The sequence below is a fragment of the Acomys russatus genome, chromosome 25, assembly GCF_903995435.1.
Source record: "Acomys russatus chromosome 25, mAcoRus1.1, whole genome shotgun sequence".
Classification (NCBI taxonomy): domain Eukaryota; kingdom Metazoa; phylum Chordata; class Mammalia; order Rodentia; family Muridae; genus Acomys; species Acomys russatus.
In genome coordinates, this window is record NC_067161.1 from 50,395,988 (window position 1) to 50,420,781 (window position 24,794).

At 56.4% G+C, this 24,794-nt stretch overlaps 3 protein-coding genes across 5 annotated transcripts in view; 2 read left to right on the forward strand and 1 right to left on the reverse strand.

Annotated features, from left to right (window-relative positions):
* The window catches only part of Gps2 (G protein pathway suppressor 2), a 177,628-nt gene extending 162,071 nt beyond the window's left edge, over positions 1 to 15,557 (forward strand). The window contains exons 2-12 of the mRNA XM_051167492.1: positions 13,113 to 13,148; positions 13,304 to 13,466; positions 13,744 to 13,853; positions 13,922 to 14,034; positions 14,145 to 14,224; positions 14,316 to 14,398; positions 14,696 to 14,849; positions 14,934 to 15,023; positions 15,114 to 15,193; positions 15,275 to 15,370; positions 15,458 to 15,557. Of these exons, the coding sequence (XP_051023449.1) occupies positions 13,373 to 13,466; positions 13,744 to 13,853; positions 13,922 to 14,034; positions 14,145 to 14,224; positions 14,316 to 14,398; positions 14,696 to 14,849; positions 14,934 to 15,023; positions 15,114 to 15,193; positions 15,275 to 15,370; positions 15,458 to 15,541 (984 nt within the window). The 5' untranslated portion in view covers positions 13,113 to 13,148; positions 13,304 to 13,372 and the 3' untranslated portion in view covers positions 15,542 to 15,557. The remainder of the gene's footprint in view (positions 1 to 13,112; positions 13,149 to 13,303; positions 13,467 to 13,743; positions 13,854 to 13,921; positions 14,035 to 14,144; positions 14,225 to 14,315; positions 14,399 to 14,695; positions 14,850 to 14,933; positions 15,024 to 15,113; positions 15,194 to 15,274; positions 15,371 to 15,457) is intronic.
* Positions 806 to 12,389, forward strand: Neurl4 (neuralized E3 ubiquitin protein ligase 4). Of its 2 annotated transcripts, XM_051167484.1 has the most exons (29): positions 806 to 1,099; positions 1,921 to 2,365; positions 2,574 to 2,639; positions 2,801 to 3,099; positions 3,248 to 3,359; positions 3,443 to 3,531; positions 4,381 to 4,453; positions 4,558 to 4,822; positions 5,067 to 5,248; positions 5,348 to 5,433; positions 5,553 to 5,715; positions 5,811 to 6,009; positions 6,092 to 6,168; positions 6,246 to 6,324; positions 6,670 to 6,845; positions 6,927 to 7,058; positions 7,455 to 7,600; positions 7,673 to 7,897; positions 7,993 to 8,091; positions 8,184 to 8,345; positions 8,518 to 8,682; positions 9,158 to 9,316; positions 9,619 to 9,798; positions 9,904 to 9,991; positions 10,102 to 10,209; positions 10,304 to 10,448; positions 10,596 to 10,708; positions 10,785 to 10,950; positions 12,185 to 12,389. In XM_051167484.1, the coding sequence occupies exons 1-29, from the start codon at positions 806 to 808 to the stop codon at positions 12,387 to 12,389; spliced, it is 4,698 nt and encodes a 1,565-aa protein (XP_051023441.1). The 2 variants fall into 2 exon arrangements, with proteins under 2 accessions (XP_051023441.1, XP_051023442.1); XM_051167485.1 differs by lacking the exon at positions 2,574 to 2,639 and having other exon boundaries at positions 6,670 to 6,839.
* Positions 15,558 to 15,774: 217 nt separating the features above from the next.
* On the reverse strand, positions 15,775 to 20,309 carry Eif5a (eukaryotic translation initiation factor 5A). Of its 2 annotated transcripts, XM_051167720.1 has the most exons (7): positions 20,201 to 20,261; positions 19,398 to 19,491; positions 18,239 to 18,424; positions 17,047 to 17,151; positions 16,765 to 16,896; positions 16,591 to 16,664; positions 15,775 to 16,390 (listed from the first exon to the last, which is right to left on the reverse strand). In XM_051167720.1, the coding sequence occupies exons 3-6, from the start codon at positions 18,401 to 18,403 to the stop codon at positions 16,602 to 16,604; spliced, it is 465 nt and encodes a 154-aa protein (XP_051023677.1). In that variant the 5' UTR covers positions 18,404 to 18,424; positions 19,398 to 19,491; positions 20,201 to 20,261; the 3' UTR covers positions 15,775 to 16,390; positions 16,591 to 16,601. The 2 variants fall into 2 exon arrangements, with proteins under 2 accessions (XP_051023677.1, XP_051023679.1); XM_051167722.1 differs by lacking the exon at positions 19,398 to 19,491 and having other exon boundaries at positions 20,201 to 20,309.
* Between the last annotated feature and the right edge of the window lie 4,485 nt (positions 20,310 to 24,794).

Genomic DNA, 24,794 nt, shown 5'->3' on the forward strand with positions numbered 1-24,794 from the left:
GGCGAGGTTGGGGGGGCCTTGTGACGTCACAGCCCTGCAACCTCAGCGAGCTACACTGAGTAGGGTTGGGGGGGCGGTTCCTGTTCCTAGCTCTCAGGCCATCTCTTGGGTGTGTCAGCTGTGTCCCTTGAGAGGAGGACCTCCCGGGGTACCTCTAGGTTCCTTACTGGTCACTTTAGAATCCCAGAGTTTCGTGTGCCGCCGCGTGTGGGGTCCCGGCGGGGGAGGAATTGGGGACCAGGGGAGGTGTGGTGCGTGGATAGATTGCGACATTTCCGGTCTCGGTATCGTAAAGGACTTTTCTAAAAACCGCCTCCCCTCTGTCCCGAAGATAACGTTTGCGTCGCCCTGCGGCGGAGGCCGCCACCGCTTGGGTTGAAGCGAGTACTTAGATCTGTCGCTTCCCCGCCCCCCCCCCTCCCGCGACAAGGGTTGGGCCGCGCGACGTCGCAAAGTGCACCTGGGCGCCGGCACGCCTTCGTCGCAAACGCGCCTGCGGCGGGCGTTCCCTCCACTCACTGTCGCAAAAGCCGCCCCGAGTCTTCCAGTCTCTCCTAGCGACCGTCACCCCGCCGTGCCGTAAAGCAAGCCCCCCGCCCCGCCCCCCGCGACCCCGTCGTCCTTCCGTTCCCCTCGTGAGGGACCTCGGTGCCTTAGCGCCGGCGGCTTCAGTGAGGGCAGTGCCGTAAAGCATACCTGGCCCCAGCCCCGCGGCCGTATCCCCCCCTCCCCCAGGGCGTCCGTCCGCCGCCGTTGCCACGGTGCCGCTAAGCGCGGCTGTCGCGCGGCCGCGGTATCAGCGGCGATGGCGGCGGGGTCGGGTGGGAGCGGGGGCTCTGGGGCAGGCCCCGGGCCGGGGCCGGGGCCGGGCGGGGGTGGGGGCCCCGGCAGCAGCGGGCCGGGCCTGGGCTCCAGCGGGGGTCTCGGCGGCGGCGGCGGCGGGGAGCTGCACCCGCGCACCGGGCGCCTGGTGAGCCTGTCGGCCTGCGGGCGCACAGCGCGGCGGCAGCAGCCCGGCCAGGAGTTTAACCACGGGCTGGTGCTGAGCCGAGAACCCTTGCGCGACGGACGCGTCTTCACCGTCCGCATCGACCGCAAGGTGCAAAGCTGGGGCTGCGGAAACGAGGTGTGGAGGGCGGTGGGAGTGGACGACAGGGAGAAGCGGTAGACTTGCCGGAAGGTGTGCATCTCCAGCCGAGTCTCCAGGTACCGACAGCGGACCGGCAGGCTGTAGCGCACCGGAGGGGAGAACGAGAAAGAACACGAAGCAGACATCGATTTCTGAAGAATGAGTTTCCTCAGGACAGGGATACCAGGGCCCCGTTACTAGAATGGCTAGCGGACAGATCTGGCACAGTCTCTTAGTGATGAGAGACAGGTGCCCGAGATGGGATGAGCGAATAGATAAAACAGTTAAAAAAAAAAAAAAAAAAAGCACCAGCTCTCGAGCGACAAACGCCCCAAGCCAGAAAAATAGATGAGGCGTCCTGGGGAAAGGCAAGTGTGTGTGACTCGCTTGGCTCAGAAAAAGAATTTGGAAAGAGAAGGAATCGCGGGTGGCGCCTTAGCCTATGAGAGGACTGGGGTTGGGGATGAGGGTGATTTAGAACGTATGGACCTAAGAACCCTGTGGTTGGAGTGGCTGAGGAGCCGCGGACTGGGGAAATCAGAGGAGGTTAGAGGTTGAAACCAAGGTATTTAACCAGCTTGCTCAGTGACATAAACCCTGGGCAGCCAGGTACAGCACACAGGTGCTAACGAACGAACGGAGATCGGGACCAACAAGCTCTTGGTGGGTCTGTGTGTAGATAGTCTCAGAGGTCAGGGTGAAAGGGACACGGGCCCCGCGCACTGTTGTCTCTGGTGATGGGATTCCATACTGAAACTCTGTCCCCCCCCCCCCCCCCCATCCTCTCACAGGTCAACTCCTGGAGTGGCTCCATTGAAATCGGAGTGACAGCACTGGATCCCAGTGTGCTGGACTTCCCAAGCAGTGCCACTGGGCTGAAGGGGGGCTCCTGGGTAGTGTCAGGCTGCTCTGTGCTCAGGGATGGCCGCTCTGTGTTGGAGGACTATGGCCAGGATCTGGACCAGCTTGTGGAAGGGGACCGTGTGGGTGTGGAACGCACCGCCACTGGGGAGCTCCGGCTCTGGGTGAACGGGCGGGACTGTGGAGTGGCAGCCACAGGCCTCCCTGCTCGTGTCTGGGCTGTTGTGGACCTTTACGGCAAGTGCACCCAGATCACTGTGCTGCCCCCTGAGCCGGGCTTCAGCCCCCCCACTCCTGTCCCCACACCTCCTCTCGAGCCCTTGGCCCCTCCGGAAGATTCTGCCCCGTTGGAACAGGGGGCCTCTGTGGATGAAGGTGAGAAAGCAGTTTCCGGGGGAAACCTGAGGTGTGGCTGAAGAAATGGGACAAAAGCAGTCACAAGGCAGCTGGGGGAGGGGCGGAGCCGCTGAGACCAGAGCCTGTTAGAGGGGAGCATGGGGGTTAGAAGAGGTGGTCTCCTGACTGTGGGTCCTGAAGCAAGGGCTGAACCCGTATTCCCCTCCCGTCCCACCTGGTCCCCTAGCCTTCATGGTGTCCCCAGCGCAGGCCCGGCCGGAGACGTTTCCTAACAGCCTTGAATCGCATAATGGTGAGGGCTTCGGGGAGGCCTGGAGGGAAGCGGGCCATGAGGCGGACAAGGGTGGGATTTTAAGAGACGGGTCTGGAGAAGAGGGTCCCGAGCTAGCTGGGGGCGGGGTGGGCTGCGGTAGACCCTCATCCTGGCTTCCTTTCTCCACGTTGCTGCCACAGACTTTGCCAGCATGGAGCTCTCTGAGGTGGTGAGCAACGCCATTCTGTCTGCCTACAATGGGGGCCTCCTTAATGTGAACCTGAGCTCCCCACCAGCTGGGGATGGATCGGCGTCCAGTGGACCGGCCACCTCTCCCATCCTCACTTCCAACGATGCCCTGCTGTTTCATGAGAAGTGTGGAACCCTCATCAAACTCAGCAACAACAACAAGACGGCTGAGCGCCGGAGGCCCCTGGATGAATTCAACAACGGGGTCGTCATGACCAACCGCCCTCTTCGGGACAACGAGATGTTTGAGGTACATCAGACTCTGGCGTCTGGCCACACATGGGGAGCTGAGTGTCGGGACTGGTCCCTGATGCCAGGATGGTGAAGGGCCAAGCGTTTGAGGGCCGTCGTCTTCCGCTGCTGCATTCCCTGTTCCCATCTGCTCTCACTCACCCCAGATCCGAATCGACAAGCTTGTGGACAAGTGGTCAGGCTCCATTGAGATTGGCGTCACCACTCACAACCCCAACAGCCTGGAGTACCCAGCCACCATGACCAACCTGCAGTCAGGTGGGCGCTCTGGCCGAGGGCACAGGTTTGGGGCGGCTGAGAGCAGGGCGGCCGTGCCCTGACTGGGTGTCCGCGCTTACCAGGCACCATCATGATGAGTGGCTGTGGGATCCTGACCAATGGCAAGGGCACCCGCCGGGAATACTGCGAGTTCAGTCTGGATGAGCTGCAGGTGAGTGGGGACCCAGGCCAGGGAAGCGGGGGGCCCCCGGGCGTGCTCCCTGTGATGGAGAACGGGCCGCTTCTTCTCTGCTTGAGGCTTCTTCCAAGAAGGCAGGCTTGACTGATAGGATCTAAGATATGCTTTTTTTTTTTTTTTTTAAAGATTTATTTGTTTTATTACGTACACAGTGTTCTGCCTGCCATCTGTGCCTGCAGGCCAGAAGAGGGCACCAGATGTCATTATAGATGGTTGTGAGCCACATGTGGTTGCTGGGAATTGAACTCAGGACCTTGAGAAGAGCAGCTGACGCGTCTCTCCAGCCCCTAACGTACTAGTAGCTCTTTTCCCCTCCAGTGCTCGGGATGGAACTGAGGACCCTGACCTGTTCGACAAGTGCTCTACCACTCAGCTACATCTCTAGCCCCTGGGGCACGTGGATAGAGCAAGGTTTTAGAGGGGAAAAAAGATGGTTTAACTCGAGCTGGTGTGGTGGCGCACGCCTTTAATTCCAGCACTAGGGAGGCAGAGGCAGACGGATCGCTGTGAGTTCGAGGCCAGCCTGGTCTACAAAGTGAGTCCAGGATGGCCAAGGCTACACAGAGAGACCCTGTCTTGAAAAACAAAAACAAACAAACAAACAAAAAGTCTGACTCAGTACCTGCTTTGCATTGGACATTTGGGAAATGTGAAACTTGTGTCTGGAAAAAGGGACCCAGGCCTTGCCCCAGAGTGGTCTTAGGTGAGTTTCCTTAGTACGTAGTCTCCTGTGGAGTGCGGTGGTAGGCAGTGCCCAGGCCTGCTGGAACCTAAGCCTGAGTGTGGCTGGATTCCAGACTAGGGTCTTTCTTCTTTGCCTAGGAGGGTGACCATATTGGCCTCACAAGGAAGTCCAACTCTGCCCTGCACTTCTTCATTAATGGCATTGATCAGGGTGAGTAACGTGCAAGAAAGACACTGGCCAGAGCCTCCGTGGGGCACACGCTCCTGTCCCCGTGGTGGCTCGCCCCTGTTCGACCCGGCTCCGCTCTGTTACAGGTGTAGCCGCCCCACTGACACCACCAGTTGTTTACGGCGTGGTGGACTTGTACGGGATGGCTGTGAAAGTGACCATAGTCCACAATAACAACCACAGTGACCGTCTGCGCCGGAACAATGCCATCCTGAGGGCTCTGTCCCCCGAGGGTGCTCTTCGTCGTGCGTCTCCTGCTGCCCAGGCAGAGCCTGAGCGCCTGCTCTTCCACCCTAACTGTGGGCAGAAGGCAGCCATCACCCACGAGGGACGCACAGCCCTGAGGCCCCAGTACGACCCATGGCATGGGGAGACACCTGCAGAGGGACCCTAATGCGGTGCGGGGCAGTAAGGTGGGAGCACGGGAGGCAGGGGGTGTCTGGTGTGGGAAGTCCAGACAGCTCGGTGGAGACGTCCAGGGACAAGAGGTCTGGTCGGTTGTCGTGGGGTGGTGGATATTGGACAAAGGTTGCTGGTTTACGCCTTGGCGCACTCAGTGTGTTGAAATCTGAGTTCCCACTTGCTATGTCCTCAGCGCTACTGACGACTTCAACCACGGCGTGGTCCTGAGCAGCAGAGCCCTCCGGGATGGAGAGGTGTTCCAGGTACGCATTGATAAGATGGTGGACAAGTGGGCTGGCTCCATCGAGATCGGCGTCACCACCCACAACCCTGCCTACCTCCAGCTGCCCTCCACTATGACCAACCTACGCTCTGGTGAGCTCCCAAGAAGGGCAGGGCTGGTGGAGGGTCCCAAGCAGAGCTGCTCCTGAGTCACGGTTCATTCCTTGTCTTCTGCCCCCACTGTCCCCGCAGGGACCTGGATGATGACTGGGAACGGGGTGATGCACAATGGCACCACCATCCTGGACGAGTACGGACACAACCTGGACCGCCTCAAGGTGAGAGGAGAGGCGCCCTGACTGGAGACGGCGCGGGGGTTGGTGGCGTGGGGTGGATGAGGGGCTCTGTCAAGCAGGGACTCGGCCTGACTCCTCACCCCAGCCCCCCCTCTTCCAAGGCAGGGGACACAGTGGGCGTGGTGCGGCGGGAGGACGGAACTCTGCACTTCTTTGTCAATGGAGTGACTCAGGGCCCTGCTGCCTGGAACGTGCCCCCGGGTGTCTATGCTGTCGTGGACCTCTACGGCCAGGCTGCGCAGGCCACAATTGTGGATGACGTGGGTGAGGGCCTGGCAGGGCTGTGGTGAAGGACTAGGGTGGCCGTGGGGAGACTTACAGACACCTAGAGACTTAATGGATGGTGTCTACTCTGGCAGAGGTCCCTCCAGTCTCTGAGCCACTCCCTGAAGGGAACAACCAGATGTCTCCGAGTTCCCCATCCTCAGCAGCTGGCGGCTCCGACCTGCGCTTCCACCAGTTACATGGCAGCAACGCGGTCATCACCAACGGTGGCCGCACCGCACTCCGCCATAACTGCCGCAGCGAGTTCAATGACGCCATTGTCATTTCCAGCCGGTCAGTCCTCAGCCTTGCCTGTCTCCACCGTCCCACCGCCCACTGAATCAGGGCGTTAGCAACCCCCACTCTTCCCTGACAGAGCCCTTCGGGATGGAGAACTGTTTGAAATTGTCATTCAGAAGATGGTAGACCGCTGGTCAGGCTCCATTGAAGCTGGTGAGGAGCCGTCTGCAGGGCTGTGGGCTCGGTGCCTGTGTCCCGGGGCTCAGTGCTCACCACCTGCTTTCTCTCAGGAGTGACTGCTATACGGCCTGAAGACCTGGAATTTCCCAACACCATGACAGACATTGACTATGACACGTGGATGCTGAGGTTAGACCGTCTGCCCTGAGTGCAGCGTGGCCGTGATCTGTGTAGCTGGGTGGTGAGGGAGAGCTAGCGTGCTTTGGGCCTCTGCTGGCCATAGGCACTGCAGGCTCAGGGACCTGGTGCCCTTTCTCCTTGCTTCTGGGAATTCCCACCCAGGCAGCCTGCAGAGCAGTTCCTGCTTTCCGCTGAGGGAGCCCCAGGGGCAGAGGAGACAGGACTGGGCCTTAGACCAAGGCCAAGTCTCTACACCTGATGTTCACGGAATGGATGGTTTTGGCCGGCGGAGGCTGAGCAGGGCCGGTAGGTGAGGGCGTGGGCGGCCTGCTCACTCTGTCTCTGTGTTCCCAGTGGCACAGCTATCATGCAAGACGGCAACACGATGCGCAACAACTACGGCTGCGACCTGGATGCCCTGGGCACAGGTGCGCGCATTGGCATGATGCGAACTGCCAAGGGGGATCTGCACTACTTCATTAACGGACAGGACCAGGGCGCTGCCTGCTCAGGCTTGCCTCCGGGTAAAGGTGACTACTCTGGCTCCAGCCTGCCCCCCTTCGCTCAGCTCGCTCAGGACCTCAGCTTCTGATGCCTTCTCTCCTGCACAGAGGTGTATGCAGTAGTGGATCTGTACGGCCAGTGTGTTCAGGTGTCCATCACCAGTGCTACCGGCCCCGTGGACAACAGCCTGGCAGCCAGCAGCACTGCCACTGAGAAGTCATTCCCTGTGCATTCCCCAGGTACCTGCTGCCTGCTGACGGAAGGGGAAAGGCCCTGGTGGCAAGCAGTTGGTAGTGTGTGTGAGCCTAAGATACCGTGCACTGGGTCTGGCTGTGGTAAAAGGTGTCCAGAGGTCTTTTTTTTTTTTTTTTTTTTTCTTAAGACAGGGTTTCTCTGTGTAGTCTTGGCTGTCCTGACCTCGCTTTGTAGACCAGGCTGGCCTCAAACTCACAGCGATCCACCTGCCTCTGCCCCCAAGTGCTGGGATTAAAGTTGTGCGCCACCACGCCCGGCTTGCCCAGAGGTCTTGATGAGTAAAGGCAGGTGGGGCTTTAACTTTCCTCTAGAAGCTGCCTGCATATTATCTGAAGGCGCTTCCCCTAATCCTGCCCCCCTTCCCAAACATCTGTCCACAGTGGCGGGAGTAGCTCACCGATTCCATAGCACATGTGGCAAGAATGTCACCCTGGAGGAGGATGGCACACGGGCGGTGCGTGTGGCTGGCTATGCACATGGCCTCGTGTTCAGCACCAAGGAGCTCAAGACTGAAGAAGTCTTTGAGGTGGGCTGTGGAGACGTGAAGGGGGTTTAGCAACCTGTCAGATGGCACTAGCTAATGTCCCCTTTATCACAGGTCAAAGTGGACGAGCTGGATGAGAAGTGGGCGGGCTCCCTCCGGCTGGGGCTGACCACACTAGCGCCCGAGGAGACGGGGCCGGGAGCAGGCAGTGGTCCAGGGCTGCCTCCCTCCTTGCCTGAACTCCGGACCAAGACCACGTGGATGGTTTCCAGCTGTGAAGTGAGGCGGGACGGGCATCTCCAGAGGATGAACTATGGCCGGAGCCTCGAGAGGCTAGGGGTGAAACACTCGGCCCTGAGGGCAGCAGTGGGGGTTGGGAGTGAGGGCAGAAGACAGTTGGCTAAGCACCTGTCTTTGCCCCACCTTGGATCCAGGTGGGAAGCCGTGTGGGCATTCGGCGGGGTGCAGATGACTCCATGCACATCCTGGTAGATGGAGAAGATATGGGGCCTGCAGCCACTGGCGTCGCCAAGGTAGGAGGGCTAGGAGCTGGTCTCACTTTGAGGGTGAGTCGGTTGGGGTCTTGCCTGGGTTTCTGACTTGTTCCTGGGTCTTGTGCTCCCAGAACGTGTGGGCCGTGTTGGATCTCTACGGGCCGGTGCGCAGCGTGTCCATTGTCAGCTCCACAAGGCTGGAGGAACCAGAAGGCACCCAGCCGCCTTCTTCCAGCTCAGACACTGGCAGTGAGGGCGAGGAAGATGATGAGGGCGAAGAGCACGGGCTGAGTGTAAGAGGCTGCGGTAGGGCCTGCGGGGTTGGCAGGCGCTAGTTACTACAGAACACGGGGCTTCTTCGCTGGCCCCGCAGAGGCTCGTACTTGGGTCCTGTATGTGCTCCAGTGTGGTGGATGGGGCCTGTTAGTGACAGCCTGTCCAGCTCAGTCTCTTCTTCCACACCAGGGCCAGAGCCAAGTAGGCATTATGCCCACAGCCCTCGAATTCCTGGAGAATCATGGGAAGAACATCCTCTTATCCAATGGCAACCGCACAGCCACACGAGTGGCCAGCTACAATCAGGGCATTGTTGTCATCAGCCAGCCTTTGGTGCCCCATGGGCTTGTCCAGGTGTGCCTTTCTTTCTGCCTAGCTCCTGCTACAAGAGGGCAAGGGACCCTTCCTGCCAGTTAAGCTGGGCGGTGGTGGCACACACCTTTAATCTCAGCTCTCAGAAGCAGAGGCAGGTGGATCTCTGTGAGTATGAGGCCAGCCTGGTCTACAGAGTAAATTCCAGCAAGCCAGGGCTACATAGTGAGTTCCAGGCCAGCCTGGTCTACATGGTGAATTCCAGGCCAGCCCAAGATACACAGTGAGTCCAGGATAGCCCAGGCTGTGTCTCAAAGGGGGAAAGCCAGTTTAAAGAAGACTTTGGGAGCAGATGGGTCGACCATTTGTTTGATGTATGTAAGGACCTGGGTTCAGTCCCCAGCACAGCACAGTGACATCTGAGTTGGTAGTTTGTACTCTCTGCAGTGTGTCAGGCCACACCCGGGGCAGGCCCTGACCTACAGCTGTGCATAGCGAGCAGCTCCTCCTCCTGCAGGTGCGGATAGACTTCCTGAACCGACAGTGGACATCTTCTCTTGTTCTGGGAGTCATCACCTGTCCACCTGAGAGGCTTAACTTCCCGGCCTCCGCCTGTGCCCTTAAGCGGGCAGCCTGGCTCCTGCGGGGCCGTGGTGTCTTCCACAATGGCCTGAAGGTGAGGAGGTGGCCGGGAGAGCGAAGTGAGCCGCGCATCTGCGTGGAGAGGGCCAGCCATGGGGAGAAGTGCCCCTGACAGCCTCTGGCCTATTGCTTCCTCCTGTGCTCCTGCCACTGAGAAGGTTAAAGTTGGAAGTCTAAGGGGTCTAGGTAGATGGGAGGGTAGCCTGCCTGGGCAGTAGGCAAGGATGCAGCCAGGGCGTAGGGACTGGCAGCCAGAAACTGTGAAAGGGCAGGGTGACTAGTGGTGTGCGTGTGGTAAGGATCTGATGTCTGAAGACAGTAGGTTTTTCCTTACAGATCTGTGAGAAATTTGGGCCGAATCTTGACACTTGCCCCGAAGGCACCATCCTGGGTCTGCGGCTGGACGGCTCTGGAGGCCTTCATCTCCACATCAATGGGGTGGATCAAGGGGTAGCTGTGCCGGACGTGCCCCAGCCATGCCATGCACTTGTGGACCTTTATGGACAGTGTGAGCAGGTGAGTAGCGACAGAGATGGGGAAAATGGAGTCCTGGGAGACTGGGAAGTTTCTGGTCCACAAAGGGCATCTGGGGGCCTGTCAACGGACTACTCTCCTCTGCAGGTGACAATTGTGAGCCCTGACCCAGGGGCTGCCAGTGGGAAGATCGCTGGAACCCAGGGGGACATGGAGAAGGCTGATGTGGTAGACGGTGCGCCAGCCCAGAGGAAGGGTCACCCCGCCCTCACTGTCCTCATCCGTGCCCCATCCAGGACCTCCCGCCCTGCTCCTGTGACTGGTTCTTCCTCCCTACTCTTCCAGGTATCAAGGAAAGTGTGTGCTGGGGCCCACCACCTGCTGCTAGCCCTTTAAAGACTTGCGAGTACCATGCCCTCTGCTCCCGCTTCCAAGAGCTGCTGTTGCTGCCTGGTGAGTCCTGCCCTCCCCAGTCTGCTCCGCCCTCGGCAGCAGAGTGGCTGGGACCTGCGGCAGGAGAACAAGCTTGTCAATCATTGTTCCACAGAAGACTATTTCATGCCTCCACCGAAGCGGAGCTTATGCTACTGTGAATCTTGCCGGAAGCTGCGAGGGGACGAGGCCCACAGGCGCCGAGGAGAGCCTCCCCGGGAGTACGCCCTGCCTTTTGGATGGTGCAGGTTCAATCTTAGGTACAGCTGGGCCACAGGCATGCGTTTTCCTCTGTGCTGTTTTCCCTGAGTAAAGAGAGTCCCAAGAAGGAAAATAACCGACTTGTGTGTGTGATGATCTTAAGGAGCCAGTGACCTTTGACTTGTCTGTCTTATCTGTCCATTTAGGGTGAATCCTCATCTGGAAGTTGGGACACTAACAAAAAAATGGCACATGGCATATCACGGAAGCAGTGTAGCAGTTGTACGGAGGGTGCTGGATCGAGGGGAGTTGGGAGCAGGTATCACGGAGTGGGCTGGGCCTAGGGGTCCTAGGGGGAGGCTCGGGGCTGCCCTCACACAGCTCTCCACTCACAGGTACTACCTCCATCCTGAGCTGCCGACCCTTGAAGGGAGAGCCTGGGGTGGGATTTGAGGAGCCTGGTGAGAACTGTGCGCCTCCCCGCGAGGAGCAGCCCCCTGCAGTGCTGCTATCTCCCTCCCTTCAGTATGCCGGGGCCGAGACCCTGGCCTCCAAAGTGCAGTGAGTACACAGGAGGGCTCCAGGGCCTCAGATTCCAGAGGGGCCCCCGGGACTTTTGGATACTTAGGATCCCCGCCACACCCCTTTCCCCACCCTGGCTTGCTGGGTGCCCCTTTGCTGATCCCCCCACCCCTCAGACAGCATTTTCTGTCTGTGTGGTCCTGAGTTAGACTAGGCTGCCCTCAAACTCAGAGACCTTTGTGCCTCTGCTTCCCCAGTGCTGGGAATAAGGGTATATGCCACCGTACCAGGCGTGGTTGGTTTTGTTTGTTTCTGAAACAGGGTTTCTCTGTGTACCCCTGGCTGTCCTAGAACTCACACTGTAGACCAGGCTGGCCTCGAACTCAGAGATCCGCCTGGGATTTCTGTCTCCCAAGTGCTGGGGGCTGGATTACAAGTTTGTGTCACCACAGCTCTGCTTTATTTTTTCTGGATTTTTTGGGGTGGTTTTTGTTTGTTTGTTTGTCTGTTTGTTTTGGTTTTTCAAGACAGGCTTTCTCTGTGTTAGTCTTGGCTATCCTAGATTCACTTTCTAGACCAGGCTGGCCTCGAACTCAGAGTCATCCACCTGCCTCTGCCTCCGAGTGTTGGGATTAAAGGCGGGTGCCGCCACCACCTGGCCTATTTTTTCTGGATCATAAATAATGCAAACTGGCCTCAGACGTGTTTGGTTTGTATCTGAAGCTTGCCTTGGACCTACTCCTGCCTCTGCCTCTGCCTCCATCCTGAGTACTGGGGATTGGACAACGGCATCTCTGCTAGGTTTCCTAGAATGCATGTGCGTTTTGTTGTTGTTGTTTTCTTAGTGTCCCCCAGAAGGTGCTAGGTTTGACCTATAGCACTGTACAAACTACTTGGCTACTGAACACGTGCCTGGAATCCTAACACTTGGAGGCAGAGGCAGAGAAGCAGAAGTTTTAAGATTAACCTCCACTGCTGTAGGGCGTTTGAGGCCAGCCTGGGCTGGAGACCCTATGCTGTCTCAAAAGACATGCGTGAGGCAGATGAGACGCGCGCCTGGGATGTGGCAACAGACAGGAGTCAGGGCAGCCAAGCACAGGAAGGCCTGAACTGGGCAGGGCCTGCGGGAGAGTACTGCACACAGAGTAGATGATGGTACTAAGCCGCTCCTGGTGAGAGGGCTCCCCAGAAAACAGTCAGGCCTGTGCGGAGGAGAAGCAGCCGTCGCTGGGCCTTAGAAGTCTCACCACCTCCTGTTTGTGCTCGTCTACAGATTCCGGGACCCAAGATCCCAGCGGACACACCAGGCTCAGGTGGCCTTCCAGGTGTGTGTGCGCCCTGGCTCCTACACTCCTGGCCCTCCTTCTGCTGCCCTCAGAGAGCTTCCTGACCAGCACTTCAGCCCAGCAGAACTCGAGTGGGTCACTAAGGAGAAGGGAGCCACACTCCTCTATGCCCTGCTGGTTCGGGTGGAGTAAGGGTGAGATGCCGCCACGACAAGCACAGCTGGGCCTCAGCCCAGGACTCTTGACGACGACCGCCTCCACCTCGTTCCAGCGACTTCCGGCATGGACAGGTGCTTTCCTGGCAGGAGGAGCACGTGGACAGGCTTTGGGTTAGACCAGGTGTGAAGCACATGCCTGCATTCAGGGCCCAGCACACTCCCCCTGCTGAGGGGGGCTTGTGGGGAGCCCAGCTCCAGGCTCTGGGTCCCCTTCATGCACTGATTTGGGGAACACGACTCCCTATTATTACCCTCCCCCATACCACTTAATTTATTTCCGTTTTGTTTCTGGTTACTGTGAATCCCAAAGGAGTCTCTCTGTGCCCACATGAAGCTGCTTTTCCGTGGCCACGGGCGCCATGGGGCGGGAGTGGGGAAGGAAGGGTGGCCCTGGGCGCTGTGGGCCCTCTGTACAGTTGTTACTGACTCTGATTTCTAAGGAGCCAATAAATACTGTCTTCAGAGCGTCTGCCTCTGCTTCTGTCTACCGCGGCTTCTCGAGGCCTTGTCGGGCCTCTGTAAGGCCCACATGGAATTCGGATAACCGGGCACCGGTCTCCAAGTACTTCCGCCTTTCGTCCAACCCGCTGAGCCTGTTGCCGTCATGACTCCGGAAGGATTTACCCCGGCCGCCGGATGTGACGTGGGGCCAAGGCGCGCCGCAGGCCACGAAGAAAGCTCCGAGAAGGCGGGTAGGGGGTTGGCGCCAGGGCTGCAGGGAAGGGCGGGAGCGGTGAGCCTAGGACCCCCGCGCGCGCGCAGGCACGGAGGCTGAGCCCCGGGAGGGACCGTGGTGCCCGGGACACGTGCCCGAGGCGCCGGGCGCGGGGGGGGCGGGGCTTCCGCCGCGACGGCTCGCTGTCCCTCTGAGCTCCCGCTTCCCTGCAGGCCCCGCCTGAGGTCTGGCAGTCGGTGACAGAGCCGGGCGTCCACCGCCCCAGCGTCAGCAGCGGCACCATGCCCGCACTCCTGGAGCGCCCCAAGCTTTCCAACGCCATGGCCAGGGCTCTGCACCGGCACATCATGATGGAGCGGGAACGCAAACGGCAGGGTGAGCCCGGGCCTGGGCCAGAGCGGGAGGACAGACAGACAGACACTCGGCCCCCGGTGCCGCGGCTACCCTCGGCGAGGATGAGAGGGGGGCAGCGGCGCCTTCGGGGTGAGAGAGAAGAGACCCAGTCTAAGTTCCAGAACCCTGGGCTGGGAAGAACCTTGGAGAGCACCTAATGAACCCCGTGATGGAAGAACTGGCTTTTGCTGGTTTTCAGTCTTAACACTCTGCTTATGTTCGCTGCCTTGCCCCTTCCCCGATCTGTCCGGTTCTCTAGAGGAGGAAGAGGTGGACAAGATGATGGAACAGAAGATGAAAGAAGAGCAGGAGAGAAGAAAGAAAAAGGAGATGGAGGAGAGAATGTCTCTGGAAGAGACCAAGGAACAGGTAAGTAGCCCCTCGGGCCCGGCTCTGGCTTCTGTCTTCCCTGCCGTTATCTGCTCACCCTCTTCCAGATTCTGAAGCTCCAGGAGAAGCTTTCAGCGCTACAGGAGGAGAAGCACCAGCTTTTCTTGCAGCTCAAGAAAGTTTTGCATGAGGAAGAAAAACGCAGGCGAAAGGAACAGAGGTGTGATCAGATAGCTAAATGTAAAATTGTGCAGGTGGTACAGGTGACAAGAAAATAAAATCTGTCAAACAGCAGGGACACCTGACTGATCTGTCTTCCCTTCACTCCAGTGACCTGACCACTCTGACATCAGCTGCATACCAGCAGGGCCTGACGGTGCACACAGGAGCTCACCTCCTGAGCATGCAGGGTGAGGAATAAGGAAGCCGCCTGACAGGAGGGGCTGTCCTGGAGGTTGCAGCCTCCTCTTTCAGCGTCATGAAGCCCCTCTCCCTTTCTAGGGAGTCCTGGAGGACACAACCGCCCAGGTACTCTCATGGCAGCTGACAGAGCCAAGCAGATGTTTGGACCCCAAGTGCTTACGGTGAGGGAAAGTCTTTGAGGATTCCCCGACCCCCAAAGACAATCTCTTATGATAAGCTCAGGCTGGCTTTGAAGTCGCTAGCCAGGGGTGGCCTTGAAATCTGGTACCTCATGGGTGTCACCAAGCCTCTTGGTTTGTGTGCGTGCCCTCCTTGCTTTCTCCCACTCTTCCTGGCGTCCCAGTCATACAAGTACAAACACAGCCACCGTGTAGCATGTGAAGCAAGCCCAGCGTAACGACACCATGCAAGCGAGCTTTTCCTATGTATAGTGCTAACAGTCAGTTTGCACCTCCTAGACCCGGCACTACGTGGGAGCAGCAGCTGCTTTTGCAGGGACCCCAGAACATGGACAATTCCAGGGCAGTCCAGGGGGTGCTTATGGGGCTGCCCAGCCCCCACCTCACTATGGGCCTACACAGCCAGCCTACAGCCCTAGCCAGCAGCTCAGGGGTGAGTGTTGGCTCTCCTCAGACCAGAGAGGGAGGAATATCAAGAGCACGCAGCGCTGATGGATGTCTCCTCTTCCTTCCTCAGCACCAGCAGCATTTCCTGCAGTGCAGTACCTGTCGCAGCCACAGCCGCAGCCCTATGCAGTGCATGGCCACTTTCAGCCCACGCAGACAGGTGACAGCCTTGCCCTGGGCAGGAGCACTGGCTTCACTTGAGTCCTGTCACTCATTACTTGCTCACTGCAAACCCCTCTTCTCCCCTTAGGGTTCCTCCAGCCTGGTGGTGCCCTGTCTTTGCAAAAGCAGATGGAACATGCCAGTCAGCAGACTAGCTTCTCTGACTCAGTGAGTATGGAGCCTTGGCAAGTCAAGGTGCTAGGATAAGGGGAGCCCCAGTATGCCTGAGGTCAGCTCTGTCTCCTACAGTCCTCTCTGCGGCCCATGCACCCCCAAGCCCTGCATCCAGCCCCTGGGCTCCTGGCTTCCCCCCAGATCCCTGTGCAGATGCAAGCAGCTGCAAAGGTAAGGCTGCTGCCGCCGCCGCCACCCCTTCTCCTGTGCTTAGTTAAGTGAAACATCCTCCCACTAATACATTTTTATCATTATCAGTCAGGCTTTGCCACTACCAGCCAGCCTGGCCCTCGACTCCCTTTTATCCAACACAGCCAGAACCCACGATTCTACCACAAGTAACCATATAATTCCAACCTACCCTCTGCCCCTCAGGGTAGGGGATCTTACTGTGTGCCCCAAATCAATAAAATGTACCTACTACCATACCTGACTACTGTGCTTGCTTCTCACCCAGCTGCCTAAACCACAAAAGGCTATGCAAGTGGACGAAGGGGCTACCAAGAGCACTTTGTTATTTCTAGATTCTAAAAAGCATCTTTCAATCAACAAATACACAACTGAGTTGGGCTTCATATTAAACTTGTAGTTTTATTCAGGTTTGATTTTTAACAAATGTGTCAGGGAGAGAGCCCGCAGGAAGGGGTAAAGCCCATGGGGGCAAGGCCCTCCCAGATGCCTGAGGAGGGAGCGTGTCCCCTCTCCCCACCTCTTCTCTCCACCCCTAATGGGGTCTGGGAAGAGACACAGGCAGGGAAGGGGGGCTGGTCCCCAGTCTGTACAAGTGGTACTTGGGGGTGAAGGACTATGGAGAACAGGGGACCAGACCAGGGGTGAGTGGGATGAAGGGCACAAGACCATTTGCCAGAATCCACAGCTTTCTGATTCCAAATTGAATTAAAAGAAAAAGGGGGAGGGGAGCCTAAGCCACAAGCAGCACCCAACTCCTTCCCTACCAGGGCTTGGGTGGGAAGAGGTGGGTAGCTTCACCAAGGCCATGGCTCCCCCATTCCTGGCCAAGGGAGCTAAGTGAAGGGCAGGGTCTCCCCGACAGTTTGAAGGGGTGAGGAAAACCAAAATAAAACATCAAATAAATTGTATAGGAGTCCAGCCAAGGGCCCAGCCAGAGCAGACCTGGCTGGGGGAGGGGCCTCTGTAGACTCAAGGATCACTGCTGCCATCGCCGCCACCCTGGGCAAAAAAATAAAAAGAAATCATACTTAAGATAAGACAGTAACAGGGAGAAAGGACCAGACTAGAGGGCACCATTAAACCGACTAAACAATCAGTATTAAGGATGGGAAGGCTAAAAAAAAAAAATAAAATAAAATAAAAATAATAATAAAATAAAAAAAAAAAAAAAAAAAGGATGGGAAGGCTGCCACACTCACCTAGGAGCCAGTTATTTTGCCATGGCCTTGATTGCAACAGCTGCCTCCTCTGTCATGGCAGACAGCACCGTGATCTGGAAAAACAAGGAGGAAAAGTCCAGAGATGCCTTGACTCGGGGAGTTTTCAAGCTTAAGGAGCAAAGCAGGAGTGTGCGGAGCAGGAGGGTGTCATACCAGGATCTCCTCGCCACAGTCATACTTCTGCTCGATCTCCTTGCCAAGGTCTCCCTCGGGCAGACGAAGGTCCTCTCGAACCTCCCCACTGTCCTGGAGCAGGGAGAGGTACCCATCCTGGATGCCAATCAGCTGCGAGAGAAAGCAGGACCAACTGGAGTGACAGCAGCCTCACTAAACACCCTCTCCCACCAGAGCTCCCGCTCCTCACAAGCGATAGGCCAACACATACCCATCCCACCCTTCAGAAACCACTAAACCATCTTCATCCCAAAACCATACCTGGAAGTCATTCCTTTTGATGTTGGGGACATCCATATTGTGAGTTGACGGGCAGATATCTTCATATTTCTTCCCAGTAAAAATGTCAATACCAACCAGATGGACCTGTGTACATTCATCACAAAAAGAAGCCAGCAAGTCACTGACACAGGAGCTACAAGCTAAGGCCAATGGCTAGTAAGAAGCCAGCACACCATGTTACAGCGAAGATCAAGGAATTAGAAAGAGACACTAAAGCCTTAAAGCCCTGAGGCTACAAGACCACTGCCTGGGGCTGTCAACAGTCATCTGCATGCAAGTTACCAAAACCGCTGACAGGGACTGGGGCTATCAGTCAGTTGGTACAGTGTTTGCCCAGCATGTGTACAGGGCCATATGCTTAGTACCACATACCACATACAGTGGCTTGAGGGCCACTGGGATACACAAGACCCTGTGCTACTGTACTGGGGGAGGGCGGGTCCTAGTTAAAAGTCCCTGGGACAGTTATATAATGGGCTAAGGTAAGTAGAAGAGGCTGAGAAAATGAAGCAAAGGAGTGCAAAAGAGATCTGAAGAAAACGACCCAGGGGATGTCAAAATGAACCACGCAGCTTTGTTCAAGGAAGACCAGGGGAGCACGCACTGTGAGGATAGCCTAGTCACGAATGCCATGTCAACAAAAAATAGAAAACCACCAGGGAATAAATGATAAAAAAAAAAGTCAAGGATGAGGCTGAACTTCTAAGACAGGGAAAGTCTAGATGAAGAGACCGCTAAACTTAAGTAAGCCAAGGAACAGAAAGTCAGCAGGCAGCCAGAGCAGGTCAGAGGACATGAGGTAGATCAGAATTCCAAAGGGAAAGCCAGACTGCGAGGAACAGAAGCGAAGTAATGAGAATTCAGACCGAACTCCAATGCTGCCTGGGGTCCTTACTGGACAATAGGCCAAGGAAAAAAAGAGGTGAATGTCAAGAATAAGAAACGGAATCCAAAGCATCAAGGGCTGTGGGCAGAATCCACAGACCTGCACCAAGAAGGGGAAAGGGGGGACAGAACGGCGGGTGCCCTGGGAACAGGCTGGGAACGGGAGTGAGAGCTGGTGCTCAACCCAAGGACGAGACAGCAAGAAGGGCCAAAGCCGACAGGTGGCTGCGCAGAGCTGGGGCTGGGGCGCTGCGGGGAAGACAGGCTGTAGAGTGGTGATGCTAACCTTGGCATGGCCATGCTTGCCAGTCTTCGAAGTAGACATCTCGACGATCTTACATGGCCGGCCTTTGAGCACCACAAAACCATTCTTACGTAATGCTGAGCACTGCATTGGGAAGGTGGCCGAGGCCCCTGCATCTCCTGTCTCGAAGTCCAAATCATCTGCCATTTTAAGAGGCTTCGATTCCAACTAAAGCCGAGAAGAGAACTGGGTCAGTAAGGATGGGTTACAGGACCGCTCACCTGCCCGCTCCTCTCACCACTGCTCCACGCCCCTTAATTCCATCACCCACCTAAATCAAGCCCACTCTACTGCTTTGAAACTGGAGTTGAACATACTGAAGAGCTGGTATATTGGGGGCAAAGGCTGGTTCCCCCGTGGCCCCCCCCCCAATGAAATCTAAAGTTGTGGCTTGGGAAAGGAAGCCTCCCAGGCGCTGGGTTGAGCAAAGGGCTACTTCCCGGGAGGGGTAGGACTCAGGTGTTACTTGCCACCGAAACCAACCACCCTCTCTTACTCACACACTGCCAGGACTATAATTAGGTGAGCAGCTATGAGCCAAGCTGAAGGGCGGGGCTAATGAAGGGGTGGAGACGGAGGACAAGGCCCCACCTAGCTGTAACATCCCCCCCCCCATCCACACACGCCAGTCATTGGTACAGGAAGCCACACAGCATCTTTGGGGGATTCCCGCCTCTAACATGCACTTGTAGACGCCGTCAAAGGGGAGAAAGTCGTTTCCTAAATGACCCCACTGCCAAACACCTCATCTCAGTTCCCGAAGGGAACTCAGCCTTTTGTCAATGGCCCTCCCACTTTTCCCAGGATGCACCGTTCCTGTCGGCTTTTCAGGCCCAGCCTGTACAGTCAGTAGAAAGTGGAGGAGTGAGGGGTGAATGACAATAAAATGAAAGCAAAAGGTTGGTAGTAGTAACAGAAACAGTACTAGGCTGGTAGAGTTAAGGACTCAAACAGTAACTCCCAAACCAAACACAACAGGAAGGCAGTGGCAAGGAGAAGAGCGAAGAACACCGCAGAGGGAACTACAATTCAGTACTTTCAGGCGCTATCGGCATGGGCCGAGAGAAGACTTGAGCTCCAATCCAATCGCCCTCAGTTTCCCCATTTTTCCCGGTTTCCCAAGCAAAGCAGCCCCACTTACATCTGGCTGGACGTCTCACTTCACATGAAGGCTGGGGGATGAGCGCCAGAGGCCCATGAGGCTGGGGAGCACTAACATATGCCTGCAACGGGCCCTGCGGGATGATCGAGACCCGAGGCTAGGGTCTCTCCCGCACGCCAGAATCCAAGGCTCCGTAGAAACCCCCCCAAAAAAGGCCAGACCTCCTGGCGCTGGGGGTTGCCGGCTCGCGCCCACCATGTGGTCGCCCGGGGCTTCCGGTGGCCCGGGCCAGGGGGGAGGGGTCCCGTGCAGCCATGCGGCCCCGGTCCACGTTCGGCCGCATGGCCTCGGACCCCGGGGGCAGCCTCCAATGGGGAACACTTCCGGTGGTGCGGCCGCCCCTGCCCCAGAGCTGCGCCGGGCCGGGCCATGCCGTCTCCCCTCCCCCCGCCGCATGCCCTCCACCGAGCAGCCCCCTCCCCCACCTCACGTGGCCGCCCAGCGCCGGTCCTCAACGGCGCAGGAACCCCGGCCCCGGCCGATCTGGCCCGCGGCCCCTCGCCCCGGCGTGGCCGCCTGGCGGCCTCTCCCGCGTGGCGGCCTCGCGGCTCGCCGTCCCCCGCCCTGCGTCGCTCCAACGTCACCCGGCCAGCCCCAACCGTCACCCCTCGCGCCAACCGGGCCTGACGGCCGCCTCCCCGCACCTCGCGCCGCTCCCTGGCCGAACCCATGCGGCCGCAGCCGCCGCTCCCTTCTGCCCCCCTCCCCGACCCCTCGCAGTTCCGTCCCCCGTCCCTGGTCTAAGCCGACGTCGCGCGCAGGCGCGCCCTGCCCGCCCTCACCTCGCGCGAACGCACTGACTCGACCCTGTCCGCTCGCCGCGAGCCCAACCGCTGCCTCCGAACCCGCTGCCGCCGCCGCCGCCGCCGCCTCTAGCGCCGCCGCCGCTGCTGCACACGGGTCTTAGTGCGCAGGCGCCGACTCCCCACTGACCAACCAAGCAGCCCTGTGACAGCCGCGCAGGCGTGCTAAGCAGCGCCCCCCACCTTCCACCCCCGCACTGCGCAGGCGCACGGGCCCTCCCCGCGCTCCACCCTCTCTCCCACCCACCCAGCCGATGACGCGCACACGTGACCCCGCCCCTTCCGCGGCCGGAGCGCTTCCAGCCCGTCGGCAGTGCGCAGGCGCGCCGGCTTTTTTAATTCCGCCTCCCTCCTCTCCCCGCTACCGGACAGCCTGTGCGGCTGCGCAGTACACAGCCCTGCGCTCCACACCCTCCGGGGGAAACGCCTGGGACTCAGCGCGTGCGTGTTGGCGGCCCTGACCGCCCCTTCCACCTCAGACGTCGTCCCTACGCTGCGTGCGGAGCAGAGCACGGCGCGGAGCCTCCTGCCGCGCCGGGGCGCATGCGTCCGCGCGGGCGCCCGGCCTCGGCTCGGCCTGGAACCGAACCCTCGCCGGCTCTGCACGTGCTCAGAGGCGGCTGTCCGTCCGCGCGGTGTGCTCGGATTGCTACCGTCTCGGTTTCGCTCAACTTTACGCACCTCGTGTACTGTAGTTTCTTTCGAGAGGCGGAGCTATCCGTCCCAGCCACCATTACATAGCGTCCGCGTTTGCCCTCCCAAGTGGACTCGAGGGTCCCCAGGGAGTCAAACTCCAGATGAGAAGAGTGGGGAGGGCCCAGGAGGCCGACGCTCGTGCCTGGTAGTTACACAGAGCCAGTTTTATTAGGTTTGTGTCCAACAAAGTTGGTCTTGATAGTTTATGATTCTAGTAATGTCTAAGTTTGGGAAACTAAAGCAGGAGAGTTGAAAACTAAAATAATGCAATGTTAAATTGGTTTGACACTATCTAAATCACTAAAGATGAGAATTTTTACCCCTTAGAAGAATGCTGACAGTGCTCAGCATGCTGTGATGGCACACGCCCTTAATCTCAGGAAAGCCAGGGAGTTCAAGGCCAGTCTTACCTACACAGTAAATTTCTGTCTCAAAAAAAAATCTGATCTAGACCAGGCTGGCCTTGAACTCAGAGATTCATCTGCCTCTGCCTCCCAAGTGCTGGGGTTAAAGGCGTGCACCACCACACCTAGCTTGAGATATGTTTTTATTTTTGGTTTTCTGAGACAGGGTTTTTCTGTGTAGCCTTGGCTGTCCTGGAACTCTGTAGACCAGGCTGGCCACCACTCAGTAATATGTTAAACGTAAAAGAGGAAAGATGGTCTGGAGAGATGGCTGAATGCTTAAGAGCCTGGAGCATCTCACAACTGCCTGTAACTTTGCCTTCAGGGGATCCAATGCCAAAGGCCTGTTCAGGTACGCGCCCGTGTGTGCACGCACACACATACCACACACACACACAGGATTAAAAATACTTTTTTAATTTTCTTTTTTTTTTTGGTTTTTTCGAGACAGGGTTTCTCTGTGTAGCCTTGGCCATCCTGGACTCACTTTGTAGACCAGGCTGGCCTCAAACTCACAGTGATCCACCTGCCTCTGCCTCCCGAGTGCTGGGATTAAAGGCATGCGCCACCACGCCCGGCAAAAGTTTTTTTCAAGACAGAGTTTCTCTTGGAACTTGTTCTATAGGTATGTGCTACCAACACCCAGGTTAAAAAGAACTTTTGTTTTTGTTTTTGTTTTTTGAGACAGGATTTCTCTGTGTAGCCTTGACTATATTAAATCTTAAAAAACCAATACATTAACAAATGAAGATGGGTGCAGTGGCACACATTTTTAATCCTTGCACTCTGGAGGCAAGGAAGTAGAATCCAGCAGATGTCTGTGAATTCAAGGTCAGCCTGGTCTACATGACCAATTCCAAGCCAGTCAGGGCTAGCTACATAATCAAACTCTGTCTAAAAGAAAACTAGTAGCCAGGTATGGTGGCGCACCCCTTTAATCCCAGCACTCGGGAGGCAGAGGCAGGTGGATCTCTGAGTCGGAGGCCAGCCTGGTCTACAGAGTGAGTCCAGGACAGCAAGGGTACACAAAGAAACCCTGTCTCAAAAAAAAAAAAAAGGATACTAAAAAGATTTGTTTTGTTTTGTTTTTGGTGTTGTTGTTGGTTTTGGTGTTTTTGGTTTTTTGGGGTTTTTTTGTTTTTTTTTTCCAGACAAGGTTTTTCTCTGTAACAGCCCTGGCTGTCCTAGACTTGCTTTGTAGACCAGGCTGGCCTTGAACTCAGAGATCACCTGCCTCTGCCTCCCAAGTGCTAGAATTAAAGGCATGCGCCATCACACCCAGCTAATAAAATAAATCTTTTTTTAAAATCTAATTAAGCTGGGTGTGGTGGTACACGCCTTTAATCCCAGCACTCGGGAGGCAGAGGCAGGTGAATAGCTGTGAGTTAGAGGCCAGCATGGTCTACAAAGTGCATTGAGGACAGCCAAAGCTACACAGAGAAACCCTGTCTCAAAAAAATCAAACTAGGGCCTGGAGAGATGGCTCAGAGGTTAAGAGCACTGACTGCTCTTCCAGAAGTCCTGAGTTCAATTCCCAGCAACCACATGGTGGCTGACAACCATCTGTAATGAGATCTGATGCCTTTGTCTTCTGGCCTGCAGGGCACTGTATACATAATAATAAATAAATCTTTTTTTACAAGTCAAATTAGAGCTGAAGCAACTGGCTCAGTGACTAAGACACTTGCCAGTAAGCCTGTATATTCTATCCCAAGAACTCACATGGTAAAAGGAGAGATATTAACTCCTGCAAGTTGTCCGCTTACCTCCTCATGAGCACTGTTACACACACACACACACACACACACACACACACACACACTGGATGTGTTGGTACACACTTGTAATCCCAGCAGTCGTGAGGCAGGCAGATCTCTGTGAGTTCGAGGCCAGCCTGGCCTACAAAGCAAGTCTAGGATAGCCAGGGCTACACAGAGAAACCCTGCCTTGAAACACCAACCAACTAAACAAACAAAGAAAACAACAACAACAAAACTCGGAACAAAAATTAGAAACCAAAACCAACCAGCCAGATAAAAACTATTGCTTATGCTAGGCACAGAGGCGCACACCTGTAATCCCAGCACTCAGGGAGGCAGAGGCGGGTGGATCGCTGTGAGTTTGAGGCCAGCTTGGTCTACAAAGTGAGTCCAGGACAGACAGGGCTACACAGAGAAACCCAGTCTCAAAATATAAAAATAAAAATAAATAAATAAGCAAACAAATACAGGGAAGGCCCTGGGTTGATCTCTAGCACTGGAAAAACAATAGGAAGAGATGATAAATTTCCCAGTGACCTCTTTCCATGATTGCTGCAGGCACCAGATGACCTCCAACATCTAAACCATTGAGTGGCTAGTGAGTGCTCACTATATTGTAATAATTCCCTGCTATTATGAACAAATTGACTTCTAAAAGCTGTGGACAACAACAGGCTTAGAACCTATCATGTGAGAACAGTTCTAAAAACACATCACTGGAGGAGGAAAACACGCGCGAGCACGCGCGGTCCATGCTTTTCACTTCAGTTTTGGGAGGCAGAGGCAGTGGTGCTCCAGGCTTCCAAGCTAGTCTGGACTACATAGTGAGACCCTCTCTCCAAAAACAAAAAACAAAAAAGGGCTGGAGGCAGGCGGATTGCTGTGAGTTCTGAGGCCAGCCTGGTCTACAAAGTGAGGCCAGGCTAGCCAAGGCTACACAGAGAGATCCCATCTCAAAAAAAAAAAAAAAAAAAGGGCTGGCGAGAGGGCTCAGGGTCATGAGCACTTGCTACCTTTGCAGAGGACCTGGAGTTGGGCTGCCAGCACCCACGTGGTGACTCAGGAAAGGCTGTCATTCTAGTTCCAGGGCTCAGACACTCTCTTTGGCACTGCCCGAATGTAGGCATACACGTAGGCAAAACACACATTAAACTCCACTAATTAATATAAAACCAAAACAACAGAACCCAAGGCCTCTAACAGACATTAAGCCTGCCTTGGTCTTATCTTTCTAGAACAGGGAGGAATACATTTCTATTGTGTATTACTACTAGTTAAAAAGAAAAAAATGAAGCCGGGCTTGGTGGGGGATGCCTTTAATATCAGCAGAGGCAGAGGCAGGAGGATCACTGCGAGTTTGAGAACGGCCTGGTCTACAAAGTGAGTCCAGGACAGCCAAGGCTACACAGAGAAGCCCTGTCTCGAAAAAAACAAAAACAAAAAAAGAAAAACAACATGACCTCCAGTGGCACAACCGGTTAGTGAGAGGTTCTTAAAGACAATTGTGAGGCAGAGGCTCCAAGAAAGAGGTGCTGTGAGGGCACCAGACGCCCGGATGGGAGGAAGCCAACCAAGGTGGGTGGAGAAATGGTGAGGCTTTGGCAGAGCTCCCGCAGATCTAGGAAAGGGAGAGGTGAGGGCAGCTAAGAAGTGTGTGGGAGGAAGGGAGTGGAAAAAGGAGAAGGTAGAGGCCATGGATGGGCCAGTCCAGCA